Source organism: Parus major, chromosome 27 (genome assembly GCF_001522545.3).
Source record: "Parus major isolate Abel chromosome 27, Parus_major1.1, whole genome shotgun sequence".
In the NCBI taxonomy this organism is placed as follows: domain Eukaryota; kingdom Metazoa; phylum Chordata; class Aves; order Passeriformes; family Paridae; genus Parus; species Parus major.
In genome coordinates, this window is record NC_031796.1 from 441,060 (window position 1) to 460,205 (window position 19,146).

The following is a 19,146-nucleotide window of genomic DNA, read 5'->3' on the forward strand; positions in this document are numbered from 1 at the left end:
CAGGACACAGGAGCAGCAGGAGCAGGGCACAGGTGGAGTCTGGCAGGAGCTGTGCTCTGCTCCCCCAGCTCGTGCCACAGCGTTCAGTCCTTGTCCCAAAGGGCAGGGAGGGCTCTGCTGGGGGGGACAGGAGGCTGTGACCCACAGGACCCAGCTCAGCCCTCACATGAGTTGCCAAGTGGAGTGTTGGCTCCTTTTTGTCTCCATCACTTCCTGGTGGATCATCCAGCGTTTGTTCAGCTCCAGGGTGTGCCACCTCTGCCCTGTGGTGGGTGAAATACTCCTCCTTTCTCCTGCCCTGAAATTGTTTCTGGCAAACATCTTCAGAAGGTAGTACAGGCTGAAATAGTGGCTCTTAAACTGTGCTCTGTGGGACCATGCAGAGGGATTTGCAGATACATTAAATGAGATTCATTAAATGATGGAAAACTTGATAAAGGAGCCAGGAATGCCCGAGATATTCATGGGTGTTGACAGACATCCGTTGGTGCCAGAGCTGTGATGAGGAGCGGAGGGAAGTGACACGATGTGTTGGTGGTTGAATGCAGATGAGATGGGAAGCTCCCTGAAAACCCTTCATTAGTGGCCAGAGTTGCTCTTCTGGAAGATTCTTCGACCTGGTCAGAGCTCAGCCCTTTCTTGGAAAGCAGAGATGCTCTTTTGTGTCTCCCATTTGATGTTTGAATCCAGTGTTTCTTCAGTTCTTTGTGTGCCAGAGCATTGCTGATAAAAGGGGTTTCACATGGCCGAACAATGCAGATTGTGCCTTTCATCTCATGGAAATACAACTGGATTTTAACAGCCTTATTTTGGCCATCTCCAGCCACCCCCAGGACAGCTCTGCCCAAAGCTCCTTCCTCTTGTGCCCCCAGTTTACCAAAGCAGCAGCTTCCCCTGCATCCCCAGGGATGTCGGTCTCAGGTTTGATCCAGTGCCATGAAACCTTTCTGCATCTTTGCTGTGAAGCACAGTGTCTAAGTCCATAATTTATATTTTCTGATAGAAAGAAGGCAGGCTCTGGTGCTGCCTGGTGCAGTTGAGTGTCTGGGAGCAGCTGCCCCTGTCCCTGCCCGTGCTCCATGGCCCTTCCCATGTGTTTCTCTGGCTCCAGGCAAAAGCAAGCATAGCGTGACTCACATCAGTCTCCTGTTCTCCCTCTCCCTTTCCATTTCTCTCTGGACTGTTTCCATGCTCCTGCACTATACAGCAGTCCTTCAGCCAGGATTATTTTATCCCATTTCTTAGATAAAGGGCTTGGAGGCCAGAAATGTGTTATTTCTGTGTTCACTGGAAGAGCTCTTTGGGTTGAGAGGAAACTTTCCTTGGATGGATGCCAGAAATAGCGTGGCCACCCCTTCCCTTGATGAAATGACCTTCAGATTAAATACTGCTGTGTAGTTTTATTCTTGCTCTGATTTAGACTAAAGAGGTGATCTTTGCTGGGGGAGGCCTGGGTAGGGACTTGTGCTTAGGAGAGGCTGCAGAGGAGCCGAGCACAGCACCCCTGAGAATATCTGCATCCAGTGGGTGTTCTTTCCCTAAAAGACGTGGTGTTCCTGTTGCTTTGAACAGGGATGACCTCCCTGTGCTTCAAGCCAAAAAAAGAAAAGGAAATTTCATTTTTCCTACAACTTTTGTGAGGAGGGTTTAGAGCTTTTGTGTTCCAGGTACAGAGCAGAGTGTAATTTTGTGATCTCAGGGATGTGTTCAGGAGCACAAACTTCGTGTCAGAATTCTGCATTTGGAGATGTGTTTGCAGAGCTCTCTCCTCTTCCTCCCAGGACATGAAAGAGCAGATAAGGAGGGTGAGGTCATCCCAGCAGTGCAGAAATTTCCCAGGCCTCGAGCTGAGCCTGTTTTCAGTGTAATCACTTATCCTGAAGTTTCATTTTGATCTTGGGCTGCAGAACCTGTGGAGTTAAACAAAAGCCCCCCTGGTCCCCATGAGCCATGACAAAACACCCTTTGACCTCAGGTCTTAACGGCTGCATAATGAGAAGTGAAGAGACTGAAGCTGCTTTTTCATCCCTGCAAAGATGGGAGAATCCAGGGCTGCTCCCTCCTCTCTGTCGGTGTTTACTGGGTGGGGGTGAGGAGGAAGGCTATCTCCTGTGAGATAAAGCAAAAGGAAAATGAAAACAGATTTATTTGTTGCCCTGTTCACTTCCATCCTGGAGTGACAGTGATCAGAAGTGGCTGAGTTGCAAACAAGCATCTGCATCCTGTGTCAGTGTGCAGTGAGCTCTGTTGTTGGGACGTTTGGTAAATACTGAAGGAATAGTTAATTCCCATCTTGGAAGGAAGATTGCTTTGCTTTGACATTAAGTCCAGGTTTTTCTCGGATATCTCATTGTGGGGAAGCTTCAGGACACTGAGACAGCTGTAGTGGCACTTGTTCAGATCCAGTCGAGAGCAGCACAATCAGGAAGTGCCTTTGTTGATGCCATTTGCCTTATGGTATGAGCTGGAAGGTTTTAACATCCTGGAGAATCATTCCATAACTTCTGCCTTCAGTAACTCCTGAGCAGTGCCAGCATGTCCCAGTCAGTCGTGTTCTGACACGGGGTTGTGTCAGCACTGCTCACCAGGGCTCGGGGCTGCCGTCCACCCTGGCAATAATTCCACGGAGTTTGTGGATTATGGAATATTGATTTACTGTGCAGTATAAAAATGTGCCGTGCTCAGCAGAAGGGCCTCTCCAATTGTTATGCTCCAGGAACACTGCTGCTCAGGAATGTGAAATAAATTTTCCCTTTTACCAATGGGTCCTGATTTGCATAGTGTCTATTCTTGTTCCCCGGGACTGTGGCACTAATGGGCTGCAGCGAGCGCTCCCCCACTTGGACACCAGGCTCCTCTGTTTGCACACACACAAAGGGCTTTGCTGTGGAACAAGTGTAAAAACCCCTCAAACAGTTTACTCTGTGCCGTAATTGTCTCCTCTCTGTTGTGCTCTCAGTTTTGTTTGAAGAACTCAGAACGCTGAACACCCCTGTCCTTGTCTTCTTTGATGTTTTAACTGTGTTATTTTCAGGGAAGTTTGTTTTCCAGCAGTCCAGAAAGTGCCGTTGTCCCAAGCTGGGAGGTGATCTCACGGTGCTGAAGGGACACCAGGAGCTGGGAAGTGGCTGGTTTGCTCTCCTGGTGCCTCGTTTTGGCAGCAGGCAGAGCTTTAGGATGGAGTTGCAATATTCAAGATAATTGTGGTTGTTGCTGCTTGTGCTCTTGGTGCATTAATAAAGATGTCAAATCTCTGTTGTCACTTACTGTATCCTCTCAGTGAGCAGGAGTCACCGGCCCTCAGCTCTTGAGTTTGCCAGAAGAAAGTTATAAATCCCACCTTTAATGTGAAGAAAAAAACTGAAGAGCACAATTTCCATTGGCTTTGTGCTTCTGCCACTTTGTGCTTTCTTGTAGAAGAATTTTAACTCCTAGTGAAAAATCTAAGAAAGGTAATGTTTCTGTGCAGCCCAGACCTGCTGGGAAGCTGCTGCAAGCAAAATTATGGAATTGATAAAGGGCCTTACTTAGCAAAAGGAAGATGTTTGTTGTGAGCTTGAGCAATTGTATTTTAGGCATTTTGAGGGAAAAGTGGGCATTCTTGGTTCATAGTTTGTAATGTTGAGAATGGCATTTTAACCAGAGCTTTAAGGGAAACATTCCCAATGAACTGAACACAGTTGGAGCACACTTCAGTGCTCGGGGTGGTGTCACCTTCTTGTTCCTGGATTTAGCTGCAAGGGACTAAGAAACTGCATTAATTTGTGGAGTGATGGTGCTCAGGCAGAATCTGCAGATCACAGTTCAGTCTGCTCTGCTCTGCCTGCCTCAGTGCCCAGAGCTTGTGGACAGCTGTACTGAAAAATGGGCCCAATCAATTCTCTTAAAACATGGTGTTTTTCAGCTGACTGCTCTGCTGTGCCTCTGGAGAGTTGGTTTTCCAAACAGGCAGCTTGTGGTGACCACACTTGTGATCCTCCTGTCCACACCTTGCTCCCCACCTTCCCTGTGTCCCCACTCCCCTGTCCACGTGTGCTGAGCAGGGTTCAGACGTGGCCCAGACTGGCACTGGTGGAGCTGGAAGAATAAAATCCAAACTTTTGGCTATTGTCACAGAACAATTGTCACTGCTGAGGGCTGAAGAGCAGCTAGAGCTGGGAATGGCTGTTTTTCACAGTCAGCTGAATAAATGCTTGGGGCAGTGCATAAATGTCATGGTGTAAAGATGTGGGGCACTTGGCTTTGGAATAGAGCTGAGGTATTGCTGAGACACCGCTGTGCCGTTTGCAGGCTTTGGTGGGAGCTGCTGCCTGTTCCTCTGGAGGTTCCAGAGGGATTCCAGGGAATTCACAGGGATTGTGGCTGGGCTGGGAAGGGCCAGCACGGCAGGAGTGGCTCGGTGTCCCTGTGTCACCTGCGGGATGTCACCATGGGATGAGATCTGTGTCACCAGCCCCGTGTGGCACCTGGGGCTGGGCAGTTCCACCTGCACGGAGCTGTGGAATCCCTTCAGTCAGAAAAGCCCTCGAAGACCACCTTGTCCAGCCTTGGACAGTGCTCTGGAGCTGCTGTGCTGTGTTCCTGCAGGTCTGGGGTCGTTCACAGCCAGCAGCATTGCTCTGAGCTAAAGCAGGGGGTAAATCCAAGAGGGATTTTCAGTTTACTGGGGGGAAACTGGGTTCTTCTGTCTTGGGGCAGGAGCGTGGCTTAGTGCTGCTCATGCTGTAGGATTTGTGCTCCCAGGTTTTCCCTGGGCAGTGGGGGCTTTTCAGTGGAAATGTCTTCAGTCCCAGCCTGTGGAGGTGCCAGGTTTGTGTGAATACAGGAGTGAATGAGCCGAGGGGAGAGGGGAAGGAGATTCAGCAGAGTGCTGAGCACATGCTGGGAATAGAAGAGCCCTTCAAAGCTGATGGTTCTGTCCAGGGCTGGGGGCGGGCGTTCAGCTGAACAAATTGTTCACTTTGGCTCCTTTGCAGGCAGAAATGTTACCATCAGCTAATGAGATTGTTCTCCAGCCTTGTGGGGTTTTCTCCTCCTCCCTCAGAGTCAGCCTGAGAGTGGGTTTGGCAGAGCTTTAACTCTTGCTCCACACATTGATCTGGTTTTCTGTTGATTTAAAAAAAAACCAAAATAATAATAATAAGAAGAAGAACAATAAAGCAGCTTGGTGAGCTGAAGAATGAATGTGAAGAATATATGGGGACAGGAGCAAAGTGGGAAATATCAGCTGAATTGCTTGTCTGATTGAAGAAAGGTCCCATGCTGTACTTCCCAGGCTCTGTTCTACTGCCAGGCTGAGGCTCCTGTGTGGAAGGGGCTGACACTTCCCCAGTTTGCCTCTGGAAGGAGAGGGAGGCTGAGCTGTGTGTCCCTGGGGGGAAAGGCTCAAACCCCAGAGCTCTGAACCTGTCTCCCATGATTTCTCCTGTCCAAAGAGAGGAAAGGAAAGAGGAGAATACAGCACGGCCCCTGCATTCCAGGGGACAGCAAAGCCCCTGGGAATGTGCCAGTGCACAGTGGAGGAGGGGAAGCATACAGAAAGTGCCTGGAAAGCTGGAGCTGATTGCCTCATGTTGTGGCATTAATTTGTGAGTGTCCCAGGCTCTGCCAGGTGCCCTGGGCTGTGCCACCTCCTGGCACTGCTGCCAAAGGCACCCTCTGGTTCCCAGTGAATCCCCTGCTCAGCCTGCTGGGCTGCCTGCAGAGCTTCTCAGTGTTTCTGTGTTGTGTTTCTCTCTCTCTGGCATCAACTGTTTCTTGCAGCGTGACCTGTTATTCCTCATTCAGCGTCAAGATGGTTTGGGTTTGCTCAAGTGCTTGGAGTGGCAGGAGCAGTCTCACTCCAGACCCCAATGGCTGTTTCTCATCCATTCTGCTGATTCCTAGAAGTGGTTCTGATAATGGAGCTCCCCTTCAGCCTGTAACTTTCCAATCCAAAAACAGTTCTAGCTCCATTTTTCTGCTCCGTGTCATTACCAGGATGCTTTAGCAGCAGCTGGTGGATCTGCTCTGCTCACTTTGCAGCTGGGCAGTCTCCTGGTGAAAAGTCTGCTAATCTCTAATTCCCTCAGTTTGTTGGGGCTGTCTGTGTCTGCCTGGTTGGAATTCAGCTGCATGGACTGAGCAGAAAGCAGCGTGGACTGGTGGGTGGATGGGCTGACTGCGGGAGCTGAAGCTGAGACTGAGATTGGATATTGGGAAGAAATCCTTCCCTGGCAGGGTGGGCAGACCCTGGCACAGCTGGGGCTGTCCCTGGTCCCTGGCAGTGCCCAAGGCCAGGCTGGACAGGGCTGGGAGCTCCTGGGACAGGGAGAGCTGTCCCTGCCATGGCTGGGGTGGGACTAAGTGATCCCTGTGCCAGGGTCTAACCACCCTCACAGGGAGGAATTTCTTCTTAATATCCAATCTAACCCTTCCCTCTATCCCTTTGAAGCCATTCCCCCATGTCCTGCCACTCTTTGCCCTTGTGAAAAGTCCCTCTCCATCTTCCTTGTAGACTCCCTTCAGGCTGAGGAGAGGAGAGGGTTTTCCTCTCCCCCAGAGCAAGTGGAGGTCTCAGATCCCCAGTGGTCACTGCAGGCCATCACACCCTGCTCTTCATGGTTGCTCCTTGCTGCTGCTGGACAAGAAAAGAATCATTTGCACAAAGTGCTTACAGGGGCAGTAAAGCTGAGAAGGGTCCCTGGTCCTTATCCCAGAGCTGACCCCATGGAGGGACATCCACCCCGTGATGCTGCTGCCAGCACCTCCCAGGGAAGGGTGGGACCCAGCTGGGAAAGGCTCAGTTCTAAATATAGAGACACACTACGCTCAGTGCTGTTTTGGAAAGTGTGGCTGAGCCATCATTCTGTTCCTCCCCTCCTCCCCTGCTGCCGCAGGGTGTCAGAGGATGAAGTGTACATTACTGTGTTTCACTTTCTTGCGTTATTTTTGGTTCAAATCCAGTGGGTTTTTCTGGGGTAGGATGTGTCCTGATTTTAAGGTGAGGAGCAGGTCTGCTGCTGCTTGTGCTGCTATGTCACTTAAGGAATTAAATGGATTTTAAACTATTGTTTTCATACTTAATCTCAATTTCTGCAAAAGAATGCTGTTAAATACAGCAGAGGCCAGTGTTCCAGCAGGCAGAGGTGCTCTGTAATGCTGGGAGGGGCAAACTAGGGAATTGGCCCCTTGGATGTATTCTCAGCAGCATTTCATTCTAAAAACTTAATTCTAAAAACAATTCCCAGGTCTCTGTGTATCTCCAGAGGGCAAAGTGCTGAAATCTGGCTTTACACAGACAGATATTCCAGAGGGAAGGACGTGAACTCTTAAAGGTGTTTTGGAAAAGGTCTTGGAGAAGGCTGGGAGGGCAGAATGTGTTTTGTGGGAATGTGGCCTCATCTCCATTGGCTCTGCAGGGCAGCCAGAGGTGCAGCAGGAGCATGGATAACATGTCTTGTTCTAAATGCATGGGTTTCACTTGCAGTTTGAAGCACCCAGCTCCTCCTTCTCAGGGTATTTCTGTTAGTTGGTTGGAAATTTGTAATAACCCTGGGACTTCCTTTTATTTATTTCATTTCTAGGCAAGTGCATTTGGTAGCAGTTATGCCTAAATCAGGACAGAGGCCCAAGAGGCGCAGATTTTTTGCAGAACTTGATGATTCCTGCTCCTTCCCATGTCTGCAGCTGGGGCTGCCTCAGTACAAAACCTCATTTACCACGTGCTGCTTCTGCTGCCGTGGCTGGTTTCAGCTCTGAAATGGGTTAATCTCAGCAGAAGACTTTCTGGTTTGATTTTGGAGGAAACATCTGGACATTGCTGTGGCTCCCCTGCCCCACGTGCTCTGGCTGGTTCAGAATTGCTACTCAGGAGGGGGAGGTGGGCAAAGGGAATTATTTTGCGATTAATTTCTTAATTGCTAAAGCATCCAGATGTGGCAAAGCCTTTGTGCAGCAGCACTGGGTTTGTCAGCACTTTCTGCTGATGCTTTGTTTCCACACTGTCTCGGGGTTTTCTTCCTTTCTGGGCTGCCTTGATATTTATCCACAGGAGTCAGGATGCTTGGGGTATGTTTATTGTGGCTTTTATCGTGGAGAGAGGAGCCGTGGATTTATCCACTCCTTACCATCCTTGTGCTCCTTTCTGCCCTGGACTGCAGCAGTAGGGATTGAGGGTGTTTTGATGGAAATGTGATTTCCTGGCTTTACTTGCTTGGTCTGTCCATCAGATGCAGAAATCAGGTTTGCTTTGCTCTGTGCTCTGCAGCAGGTCCCTGCAGGGGAGCAGCTGGGGCAAGGTTGGCCCTCTTGGTCCTCTCCAACTTCTGAACCCCAGCAGGGGTGGTTGTGGAACTTGGCTTGAGGTTTAATTGTGGCCACATGGTATGAGCTGCTGTTCAGGTGGATTTGGGGACTGCTGGCAGAGACTTATTTTGAAGATTTCAGTCACTGGGTACCAGAATATGTTGGAATTTTGCTCTGCGAAGACGCGGCCCTTGCGGCACATCTGCAATTCCTTGGTAATTATTAGCAGTGGTGAGATGATATCAGTGCTGCCATCCAGGATGGAGCTTTTGATCTGTCTGTCAGTTCTCCTTGGACTGTGTGTGATTGAGAGGCACAGAGAATAATGCTGTGTGTCGTTGCAGGAGGCGGAGGGCAGAGTGGAGGTGGGCAGCGGACCGTGCCGCCATCGTCAGCCGCTGGAACTGGCTGCAGGCGCACGTCTCGGACCTGGAGTACCGGATCCGGCAGCAGACGGACATCTACAAACAGATCAGAGCCAACAAGGTGAGGAGCAGGGCCCTTGGGCAGCCTGGTTCTGCTTTGCCTCCTCACGGCTCTCTCCGACCAGAGAGCAAAGCCTGATGCTGTTCCCCTGCCTCTCTCCCGAGGCAGATTGCAAAGCTGTGACTAATTGTAATGCAATTTGGCATGGGCTGAGTGTAATTCCTGTCCCTGGTTCAGTGTGATAACGGGAAGGGAGCAGTACCCTGCTTTAGAGTCAGTCTTCGGTGCTGTTACATTTGTGATGCTGTTCCCCATCACTCCAGCCTTCCTTTTTTTCTCTGATATTTTTTTAAAAACTTCCCCTTCTTTCTTTTTGGGAGTAGCTGAAGATGGGGATAAGAACAGCTGAGACTTAGTGGAAAAGGGAGTGGCCTGTGGAGGAAGTTAGTTCAGATGCTATCTGAAACAGGCTTAAAATTGAGTCTGTTCCATGAAAAAGATCATTTTTGGTGCTGACCCTTTTCTGTAGAAGGAATATTTTTTAGCATCGCTCTCAGATGGTGGGAGAATGGGGAAGAGCAGAGAAGGGATGAGGAAGGGATTGTTACAGAGGCTTGTTCAGGCATGCACATCTAAATGTCAGGCCTTGCAGGAAGGAATGTCTGGAGTTTGTGGCAGGAAGGCTCCTGGTATTGCATCAACTGAGAGATCCTCAGGAATTCAGGCTGACAAACGACTTTCCCAGGATGTGTGCTGCTCTGGGGTGGAGGGGAGAGGTTTCCAGGGGGTAGAAATCAGAGGAGGGAGACTGGACTTCGAGGCAGCTGTGCAGAAAAACAGACTTAATTGAGTGAGTGAGGGCTCTAAATGAGTAGGTGGAAGAGCACAGCTTGTGAGCAGAATCCATTACTGAGATTAGGGCAGAAGGCTTCTGGGAAGTGGGCAAATGAATGAATGATTCCTCAGAAAGAATCATCTTCCTTCCATCTTAAAGCTGACAGTGCAGCATGGTTTTAAATACAAAATACAAAATAGCCAGACATTTATATGCTGAAAGTCAAGTAATGGAAGAAATGAGAAAACTCACATGATGATGTAGAAGGTTCAGGGCTTTCAGCAGGTGATGACAGCAGGCTCATGACGTGGCCTGTAGTGGTTACAGGCATCCCCTGGGTTTTTATCCAAGGCTGCAGCCTCAAGGGCTGAAAGGAGGTTCTGGCCAGCAGAATCATCCTCTTCCATGTGTTCAAACCACAACTCAGCTGTGATAACCCAGTACATGAATTTAAGACAAAAAAATAATGTTTTAGGGTGCAGGGGCATTCAGAACTTGAGTGTTCTGGGGCCTGAAGAAGAAAAAAGCAGAACCACAAGTTTCACATACCCTGTCTCTGACAGGGCTTGCTGGAGATGGTTCTTGCACCCAGCTGTCGTTATCTTGATGTCACTGGGCTCTGGGATGGCTGTAAAACAGATTCTGTTTGCACCAGTGAAAAACTAGAGAGCCTCTTAGAAGGGCTTGGACAAGAATAGGAGGCTAGAGAAACAGCCTCGTGTTTCAGTAACACACAAGCTTGTTGGAATGAATTTGACTTCAAATTGGACAAGGAAAACAGTTAAAGAATTTGGAAACACCTTGTTTTTTCTGTCAGTGTAACTTAACTCCAGCTTATCTGGCCATAAGGAGGTTAAAATATAGCTGCTGCAGGAATTCAGAGTTCTACAAGTTCTAAAGTTCAAAGAAATTTGATTTCATTCTTTTTTAGGTTAATTACCTTTATGTGTTAGAGTTTCCATCCCAGTGCACCTTCAAGAGAGACACATTGCTGTGTCAGATCAAAGCCAGGGAAGGACGAGGCAGTCAAAAATAACCCTGTGTTTTGAGGGTAAACTGCTGCCTGTGTGTCTCAGCAGGAATTGTGCTCTCAGCTCAGTCAGAGCCTGGTGAGATGTGGAGGAAAACACCAAATCAGGGAGCGTGTGCTCAGAGCTGGTTGTAAAATACCCTTTTTGCAGGCACTTAAAAATAGCAGGCTGTTGAGGGAAGCCTTGTAGCTGTGTCCTGTCTCCAGATAACGTGCCCAGGTTCCCCTCCAGGCTCACTCTGCTGTGACACACTGTGCAACCTCCAGAATTGTTTTCAGGTGATGGATCTGCCTGTTCTTGATCTCAACAGCCCCTTCTCAGTTCCTTGTTTGACCAAATGCAGCTCACTGGGGCTTGTCTTTGTCCTGGGCTGTGTTTGTGGCCTGTAGGTTCCACCAGCTCCCTAATGCCTTCCACATTTTGCCTGCTTTGTTATAATATAGCTCAGAATATTCATAATTACAATTATTTTATTTCACTTTGTGCTGTTCTGAGAGCAAAGCAGTCCTGCCTTTAGATTAAGCTTCAGTTAAACAGAAACAGAACAGTGTATGTTAAAGCTGAGGAAACAGTGCTCAGCCACTGTGCTTTGTCTCACTGAGTTTATAGCAATGTCTTCCTTTCCTTATTGAATTTTGTAAATACTGCATGGAGGTCTGCTCAGAGTAACGAGTCTGTAGATTTTTGTCACCTGCTCAGAACGGTTTCCTTGGCTGTGGTGGCAGGTTCCCCTCTGCAGGATGGGAGCAGCCTCTTGCTGCTGTGGCCTGGCTGGCTCGTGTGTCCCTGCTGGGGCAGGCAGTGGGGCAGAGCTGTCCCCAGCCACTGGGGTTTGGGGGATGATGGGTGTGCAGTTTCCCTGCAGGGACCAAGGGATGTGCAGTTAATTCCCGTTCCCTCTCTTCCAGGGGCTGATAGTTCTCGGGGAGGCATCGCCCCCCGAGCCTGCAGTGGATGATCCATCCCGTCCTGCTGGAGCTGAGGTGAAGCTGGAGCCGGGGGCTGAGCGGCTGGTAAGTGCCAGCAGTGGGACTGACTGCTCCAGGTGCTGCTCCTGCAGTGCTGCTGGGGAGGGAAGGGCTGGCCCTGGGGCTGTGGGGCAGGAGGATGCTCAGACCTGGACGAGGAGCAGCTCCTCCCTGTGACTCCAGGTGGGAATCACTGATCTTGGTCTGTAGCTCGCCCCCTCCCACGTTATTGTGGGGTAATAAACAATAGGATTTAAACACCTTTTAGAACAGAGTTCCTGGGGGTACCTTTGTAATATGCATTAGCATTTTGTGAAGCTTTAAAATCTTAACTAATCCTTTCCCTCCAGCAAAAAGTACCTCAAACTGAGAGCAGCGTGATTAGCAAAGGCTGCTCAAGATGTGGCTATTTAATATCTGCCTGAGCATTCCCCCTTGGAAAGGGCACTAATGATTGCAGTGAGATGCACTGGAAACTATGCAGAGTGCCAGGTATTTATTATTTAATGCAGAAATGTAGGGCACAGAGTAAAGGCTTGATGGTACTGTTCAGCCTGCCTGTGGTTGCTTTGGATCCTGGGGGATGCATCAATGGATTAAAATGGAGGGTTTGGAAGTCGTGGTGGAGTAAGAGAAGGGTGGTCCCTGAAACTTCTGCAGGTTCTGCTTGGCACTTCCTCGTGGCCACTCTGCAGCCCCGTGTGCCTTCTTGGCCTGGAAAGGGTGTTTATTCCCCTCCTGCAGGGACTCCCACAGCACTCCTCACTCCAGCTTCCCTGGAAGTGTCACCCCTGGAACCACGGCCTCGGGCACCCAGCTCCTGGGTTTGTGATTAATTAGGGCTTCATTAGGGCGGGGCCTTGAGTCAGAGCCTTGATCTGCTCCGAGCCAGAGATTACCCAGAGACGTTCTGTGTGCTGCAGAGGGATCTCTTGGGCCGTTCCTGGAGAGGTATTTACCTTTTTGGCACCCTCCAGGCCTTTCCCCACATCTGCATGGTGGAGCAAAGGCAGGAATCTGTCCTGCCTCATCCCAGCTCCCTGAGATCTCCTCCTCCTCCCGCGAGTGCCTCCCTTGGCCGGCCGCATCCACGTCCTTGGGCATCAGCTTTGGACGTGGGATGGGGCTGATAATCCCCAGGAGGAGCTAATCCTATCACTAGTGCAGGGAAGGCCTTTGCAAACAAGGCCTGGGAATTCATCTTCTGGGAAATGGAAGCTCGGCAGGTGAAGAAATATTTTTGCCTGAAGATGGAAGTAACAAAGCCCTGAAGACATAACTTGTCTGTTGATTTTGGCTCCTCAGATTGCTTGTCTAGTGAGGGGCTGCACTTGAAATACATAATTAGGGGGCAATATCTAGTAATGGGTGAAGGTCTGAACCTGCCTGCTTTTGTCAGGGTTCTTTGGGAATGCAGGGGACATTCCTGGTGTTGGCTCGTGGCTGCAGGTACACACACACTGCATTGCTGCCCTGATGTGCTGCTGACTCCCCCCAGGAGTCCCAGCGGTCCTGAGGACCTGCACTCCCTGACCCAGAACACACAGAAGAGCTGAGGCAGGAGCAGGGCTGTGATCCTGGTGGGATGGATGCTGCTCTGGGTCCCAGGAGGACAGCACAGCTCTGGGAGCTGCACCAGGAGCTGCTGGCTGTGCTGGTGTCGGGGTACACCCAGCTCAGGGTGATAAAGGGAGCCTGGGCTGCTCCTGATAAACACACGTTGGATTGGAGCTCTCCAGCTCCTCTGCAGGAGGCAGCTGAGTCCCTTTTCTCCTATCTTGAACCACCAGGACAGAGTGAGCTCTTGGAGAAGAAGTTCCTCCTTTAAGACCCTTTCTGGAGAAGAAAATAAACGATTTCAAAAGAGCTCATGAGTCATGAGTCCCCACCCTGCTGCACCAGGGGTGCCTCTGGCGGGCGTCACGTGGAGGCTCAGCCTTGCCAAGCCTCTGGAAAGCAGAGGGAAAGTTCAGCTCCTGCATGACTTCAGCTGGCTGGGCTGCTGGCTTTACCTGACCTCTCAGGTGTGATCTGATCTTGCTCCTCTGGCTCTCTGCGTGGCAGAGTTGGTCTCATCCTGTCTCTGCTCCCCCATAGGAGAAACATCTCTTTTAGCAGAAGTGTAAAACCCCCCTGCAAGGTTCCTCAAACAGGCCCAGGCAGAAGCTGTCTGAGTTGTTAGAAATTGCCCTTCCCTCGGTGATTGAGGTCTCTGCTCCTCTGGAATCTGCCATGGCCTGGTTGTGTGTTTACTGAGTTGGAGGGTGTTTGCTCCACACAGTCCAGATGGGTTTGGGATGGAGTCAGGGCCAAGCAGGGGGCTTGGCTGACCATCTGTGTGGTGTCACACCTCTGCTTTGGCCTTTTCTCTTGGTACTTGAACCACGTCACCTCTGTGTGTGCTCAAAGGGGGAACCCCAGCGAGAGACAGGGCAGGGAGGGGAGGAAGTGCTGCACAAAGGAAGAAACAAAGTTTAACCCCAGGGAGGAGCGTGTCTGACACTAAAACAGGGGGGCTGCACGGAGGGGGCTGAGGGTGATGAATGCCAGAGGTGTGGACACACCTGTGGCTGCTCCAGGGTGGGGAGCAGGAATGTCACTGCTGGGAGGTACAAAGCCAGTGTGTCCTTGGAGGCTTGGTGACAATCCTGCTGCTCCCTGCAGAGCCAGGGGCTTTGCATTTCAGACCTCAGACAGACAGGATTGGAGAGCACAGTGTTTTTGGCTCAATTTTTACTCACTTTCCTCTACCAAAAAGGTGTTTCCAGCTTTGTGTTTATCCAGCACTTTCAGCGTTACAGACTCGCCCTGTTCTCATCCAAACCCCACAGCCTGGGTTCACACTCATTTAAAACACTCCCTGAAATGCTGTTTGGACTGTGTTTGCACAGGTAGTAAGTTAAAATGCAAATTCAGTTTTGCAAGTCAGTTCCCCTCTCCCTCCCTGCCTGTTCTCCCCCAAAATGCTCAGGCAGGAGCTTTCAACCACATAGCCCAGAACAGAAACCAAGCTGCAGCAGAGGCTGCAGAGCTTTACAGGTGGTGATGAACTTGTTTGCACTGTGGAGACAAAATGCTAAAATCTCTTTAAAGCCCTGAGCCTTTCATGCTCCTGGTTGCCTGAGGGGAATTAAAGTCCTTTGGATCTTGGAATGAAAGGGCTGCTGTGTATCCATCCTCTTGCTGCTCCCTAAGATCTCCTTGTGTCCCTGGTCTCCTGTTCATACAGTGGCTCCTGAACCCTGGTTTGAAGTCCTGTGTGCAGATCCATGGCTACAGTGCAGAATCCTCAGCTAGAGCCCAGGGATACAAGTTGTGGCTATTTAAGAAGCTTTTATTAATTTGTATTTTTCTCACCCTTCCTTAGAGTGTGTCTGGATCTCAGCCCCTGGAAAACGTGGGTATTTCTGCTGCAAATACTCCTGAATCCCATCCCACCAAGCCCTGTGGAGCACCCAGACCTGTCAATGGAGTTATTAACACGTAAGCTCTTGGACATTGTGGGAGTGTTTGCTGTTATGGTCTTGGCAATGTCCCGTTGGAAACCAGGCTGGGACTGAGTTGGTGATGGTATAGATGGTGCCTTTCTTCAAAAACTACACTAGCAGATCATGCCTGGAAACATTTTGGAGGAGATTGCTTGCTTGAGGTTTTCTGCTGCATTGTTTTGCTGAAAATGGAATTAAACTGAGCTGTGTTTACATGAACAAGCCCTGCAGGCAGCTGTGCACTGAGCATGGGCAAAACTTCTTTCTTGATGAGTAGTTTTAATACATCTGCAAATTGTGTGATTCAGAGGTACTAATGCCCTGCTCACAGAATTACCTGTAACCACTGACCCACTTTATTGGAGTTATGGAGGAATCCCATTGATTTGGGGAGTAAAACTTCCTAAATTCTTTATTTCTCCAGGCTGCTTTTGTTGAGAAAGTCTTGAAGTGGGTAAATGAAAACAAGTGAAAGACATTCCCTGATGCTACAGGGTTGAACCACTTGAAAACCCTTGGAAAACGTTGCAATTGCTCAGTGCCTTGAGGAGGCAGGGAAAGAGAGGGGAAAAGGAAGGAGGGAGGGAGGGAGGGAGGGAGGGATGGATCCTGCACTGAGGTAGTGTGAGCAGATCAAGGAGCCCGTGGCTGCAGCTGGAGCACTGCAGGCTGGAACAGAGCCCTTTGTGTCCCTGTAGCCTTTGAACTGCACAGCCTTAGACCACAGGGCTTTAATGTTTTGCATTTTTAGAAATGAAACACTTGTGGAATAGACATGAAAAGGTTCTGTAGATGAGGTGCTGCTGCGCTGGGATCTGCTCAGGGCACGGGGTATTGATGCCAGGGCTGCTGCATCCTTTGTGCCTGGGAGAGGTTGGTGTTAACACTGCACCTTTCTGGGGTCACTGCTGAGAGCTGCCACGGGTAGAGATCTCAAATATTCATCAGAACCGAGTTTACAGCAGGGTTAAATATTTTTTCTATAAAATTGTATGTTCTCTGGCATTTGGACTCAGGAAAACCCCTTGTCTTGAGATTCCCCAAACTCTCATTCTGGAGGAAGCTGAATTCTAGGGTTAAAGCCATTCAGGTCTAGAGTGGCTTTTGCTCTGTGGCTTTCAATGCTGTATTTTTGTTCAGAGCTTCCAAAGGTGTTTTGTCAAAGGTTCAGTCGTGGGAGAGTGGAAGGTGACTGAAGTAAAAGCAAAAAAAATGGAGTTGGTTTAATAAAACCTGTTGTGCCATGAACTGCAGAGCTTTAAACTCGGCTTGGAGTGTTTGCTCAGGTGTGAACCATGAACCTGCTGGTAGTGCTGCATGAATAACTGGCCTTTCCTTATTCTCCTCTCTTCTGGGGCAGTCTGCAGCCTGGCCTGGCAGAACACGCTCAGGGAGAGGGCCAGGAGGCCGAGGAGCTCCTGCACAAGAGGCAGCGCCTGGCCCTGGTCCCCGCGGACGGGACGTGCGTGGCCGCGCGCACCCGCCCCGTCCTCAGCTGCAAGAAGCGGCGGCTCGTCCGACCCAGCACCATCATGCCCCTTTCCAAAAAGGTCAGTTGGGTGGTTTCTGCTCTTACTTGCCCTGTAAGGATGGAGAAGAACAGCAGGAAGGCAGGGCTTTAAAGGCTGTCGGAAAAACAAAGGAGAAGTGAAGGAGAAGGTTGTAGCAGGTTGGAGGATTTTTCTTACCTGTCACTGGGGAGGGAGGATGCTGAACTCGTGAGTTTTCTTAAACCAGCTCAAGGCCAGGTAGGTCAGTGTGGCACAGTCTGAGCAGGAGAAAGAAGCCCTGAGAAGTATCAGGAAACTTCAACTCTGAGACAGGAATTAGCAAAGCCCCAGGAGCTCGCTGCTGCTGCTCAAGGGAGAACCACAGCTGTTTGCCCAGGCATACGTGGGATGAATGCCCTCTCTTCCTCTTTTGTTTTCTTCATTACTGTCTTTTATACTCATCTCCCTTATGCAGAATTCATTCAGTGGAAATGGAGTTTATTGCCTGGATGAGGAAGGGCCATGTTCAATTCTTTTTATTTTCTCTTAGGAATACCATAAAGTGTCAGTTGGAGGGAAAATAGTGAGAAATGGAGGAAATAAGGACCTTTATTTGTGCATGCAGAACCATAATGGCAAAAATCCATTTACCTTTGAGACAAAGTGTTTCAAGTCTAACTCTCCCACAAGGGCTGGGGGGTTTTCACTCTGTGGATGTTTAAAAGAGAAGTTCCAAAAGCAGCATTTTTGTGAGCAAAACAGATTCTTTCTCAGCTGCATCAGCTTTAACTGATCACTTATCTGCAGTTTTATCTGGGGTATTTCTGGGAGAGCTCTGCAGTGATTACTTGCAAAATCTTCAGTTATTTGGAAGTTGATGAACTTTCTTGTGGTGGAGGCTGCCTGGTGCACTCAGTGCTTGAAGAATTGGCTGTAAATTCTGTGTTAGATCTTTGTTGTTGTCGTCAAATCCGTTTGGTAATCAGAGATGGTTCAGAGGAGCAGTTCCAGGGGAGAGGAGGGGATTTCTGAGTCCTCCTCCAGTCATTCCAGAGACAGCTGAGTCATGGCCAAGTGCTGCTCCAGAGGTGGCTCCAGAAATACCTTCTCCAGTTACCTCCTGCCCAGCCCAAAGTGGCTGTGCACTGAACTTTGCACGTGCATTGTGGAGTGTTTGATCTTGTCATGTTTTTATTGTTTTCCTCACAATTGGGTTGCACACATTTATGGGAATTTGTGCCCAAAGCTGGGGGCAGACCTCCAGCTGACATATTTGGCAGAGTGGCAGGATTGCCTCTCTCCTTGCCCAGATCCTAGTTGAAAAGCCCTGTGGGCTTAATCTTTATTATTTTTTATTAATTAATTCCCAGCAGTGGTACAGCACTGCTGATTCATGCTCGTTGTTGGATCCATCACAACCTCCACATCCTCTGGGCAGAACTGCTCAGTTACCCCTTCCTCCTCACCTCTGGGCATTTGCTCCCTGCATTCACCCTTGCTGAATTATATTTCATTTCTTTTAGATCATTTTTCTTAACTGGTAAACAGGAATGGGTTTCCAGCTCTTCCCTTCAAGCAGCCCTTTCTCAGTTTGCTGTGGGTTTGCTCTCCCATCCTGCAAGTAATTCATGGGAATTATTGGAGTAATTGTGACTCAGAACAGGCTTCTGCAGGATCCAGTTTGATCCATTCTTCCATTCTGGTGGGGAATCAGGGGTTCTTCTCTCTGCATGGGATTTATATCCAGCTGTGTGTCTGCTTGCAGTGTTTTCACACAGATGAAGTCTGTATCAGGTCTGTAAATCTGGGAATTGAGACTGTCCTGGATTAAGGAACAGGGCTGAGAACCACCTGTGTCACTGCAGATATCCCTGCAGGCATCAGCTCCTGGCACGTACTGATGGTTCTGACCCACTGGAACTAAAAATGCCTTCTTTCCCCCTTCTCTGACAGCAGAATTGTGCTGCCTCATGGTTTTTATAAATGAGGTTTCAACCTAGATAAAATTAAACACTTTTAGTCAAATTTAGCAGCTGTTAAACTGTCTGTGCTGGTAAGTCGTAGTTTTCAGTTGTGTTTATGCAAAGTGAAAGCATCCTCTCGTGAGGCCAGACTGAATTAACAGGTTCTGTACAAGGTAGAGAAAAAATAAAAGGGGGTGTGTGTATGTGTTTGTGTATATACACACACATTATAATTATATCTAATGTATATAATTAATATCGAATATACTATAGATATCTATTATGCATAATAAGTATAATTTTATAACTATTTATAAATGTCACATAACAGCTGTTCAATATAATAAATTACATAGAAATAAAATAAATTTATTGTATATTTATTGTTAATAAAATGTAACTATATTACATAAAAATGTGGGTTTGATTTTAGATACTTTATATACAGTATGTATTTACATCTATATTGATAGATGATTGATAGATAGATAAATTGATAGATAGATAATAGATAGATGATAGATAATGATAGATAGATAGATAGATAATAGATGATAGATGATAGATTAGATATATAAATAGATGATAGATAGATAGATGATAGATAGATAGATAATAGATAGATGATAGATAGATAATGATAGATAGATAGATAATA

The 19,146-nt window shown here is 48.7% G+C and overlaps 1 protein-coding gene across 3 annotated transcripts in view; it reads left to right on the forward strand.

The window, feature by feature from the left end:
- Positions 1-19,146, forward strand: part of KANSL1 (KAT8 regulatory NSL complex subunit 1) — a 77,147-nt gene that overhangs the window by 47,504 nt on the left and 10,497 nt on the right. For all 3 annotated transcript variants that reach the window (XM_015651263.2, XM_015651264.2, XM_015651262.2), the window contains exons 3-6: positions 8,631-8,772; positions 11,487-11,591; positions 14,914-15,029; positions 16,395-16,584. In XM_015651263.2, the coding sequence (XP_015506749.1) occupies positions 8,631-8,772; positions 11,487-11,591; positions 14,914-15,029; positions 16,395-16,584 (553 nt within the window). The remainder of the gene's footprint in view (positions 1-8,630; positions 8,773-11,486; positions 11,592-14,913; positions 15,030-16,394; positions 16,585-19,146) is intronic.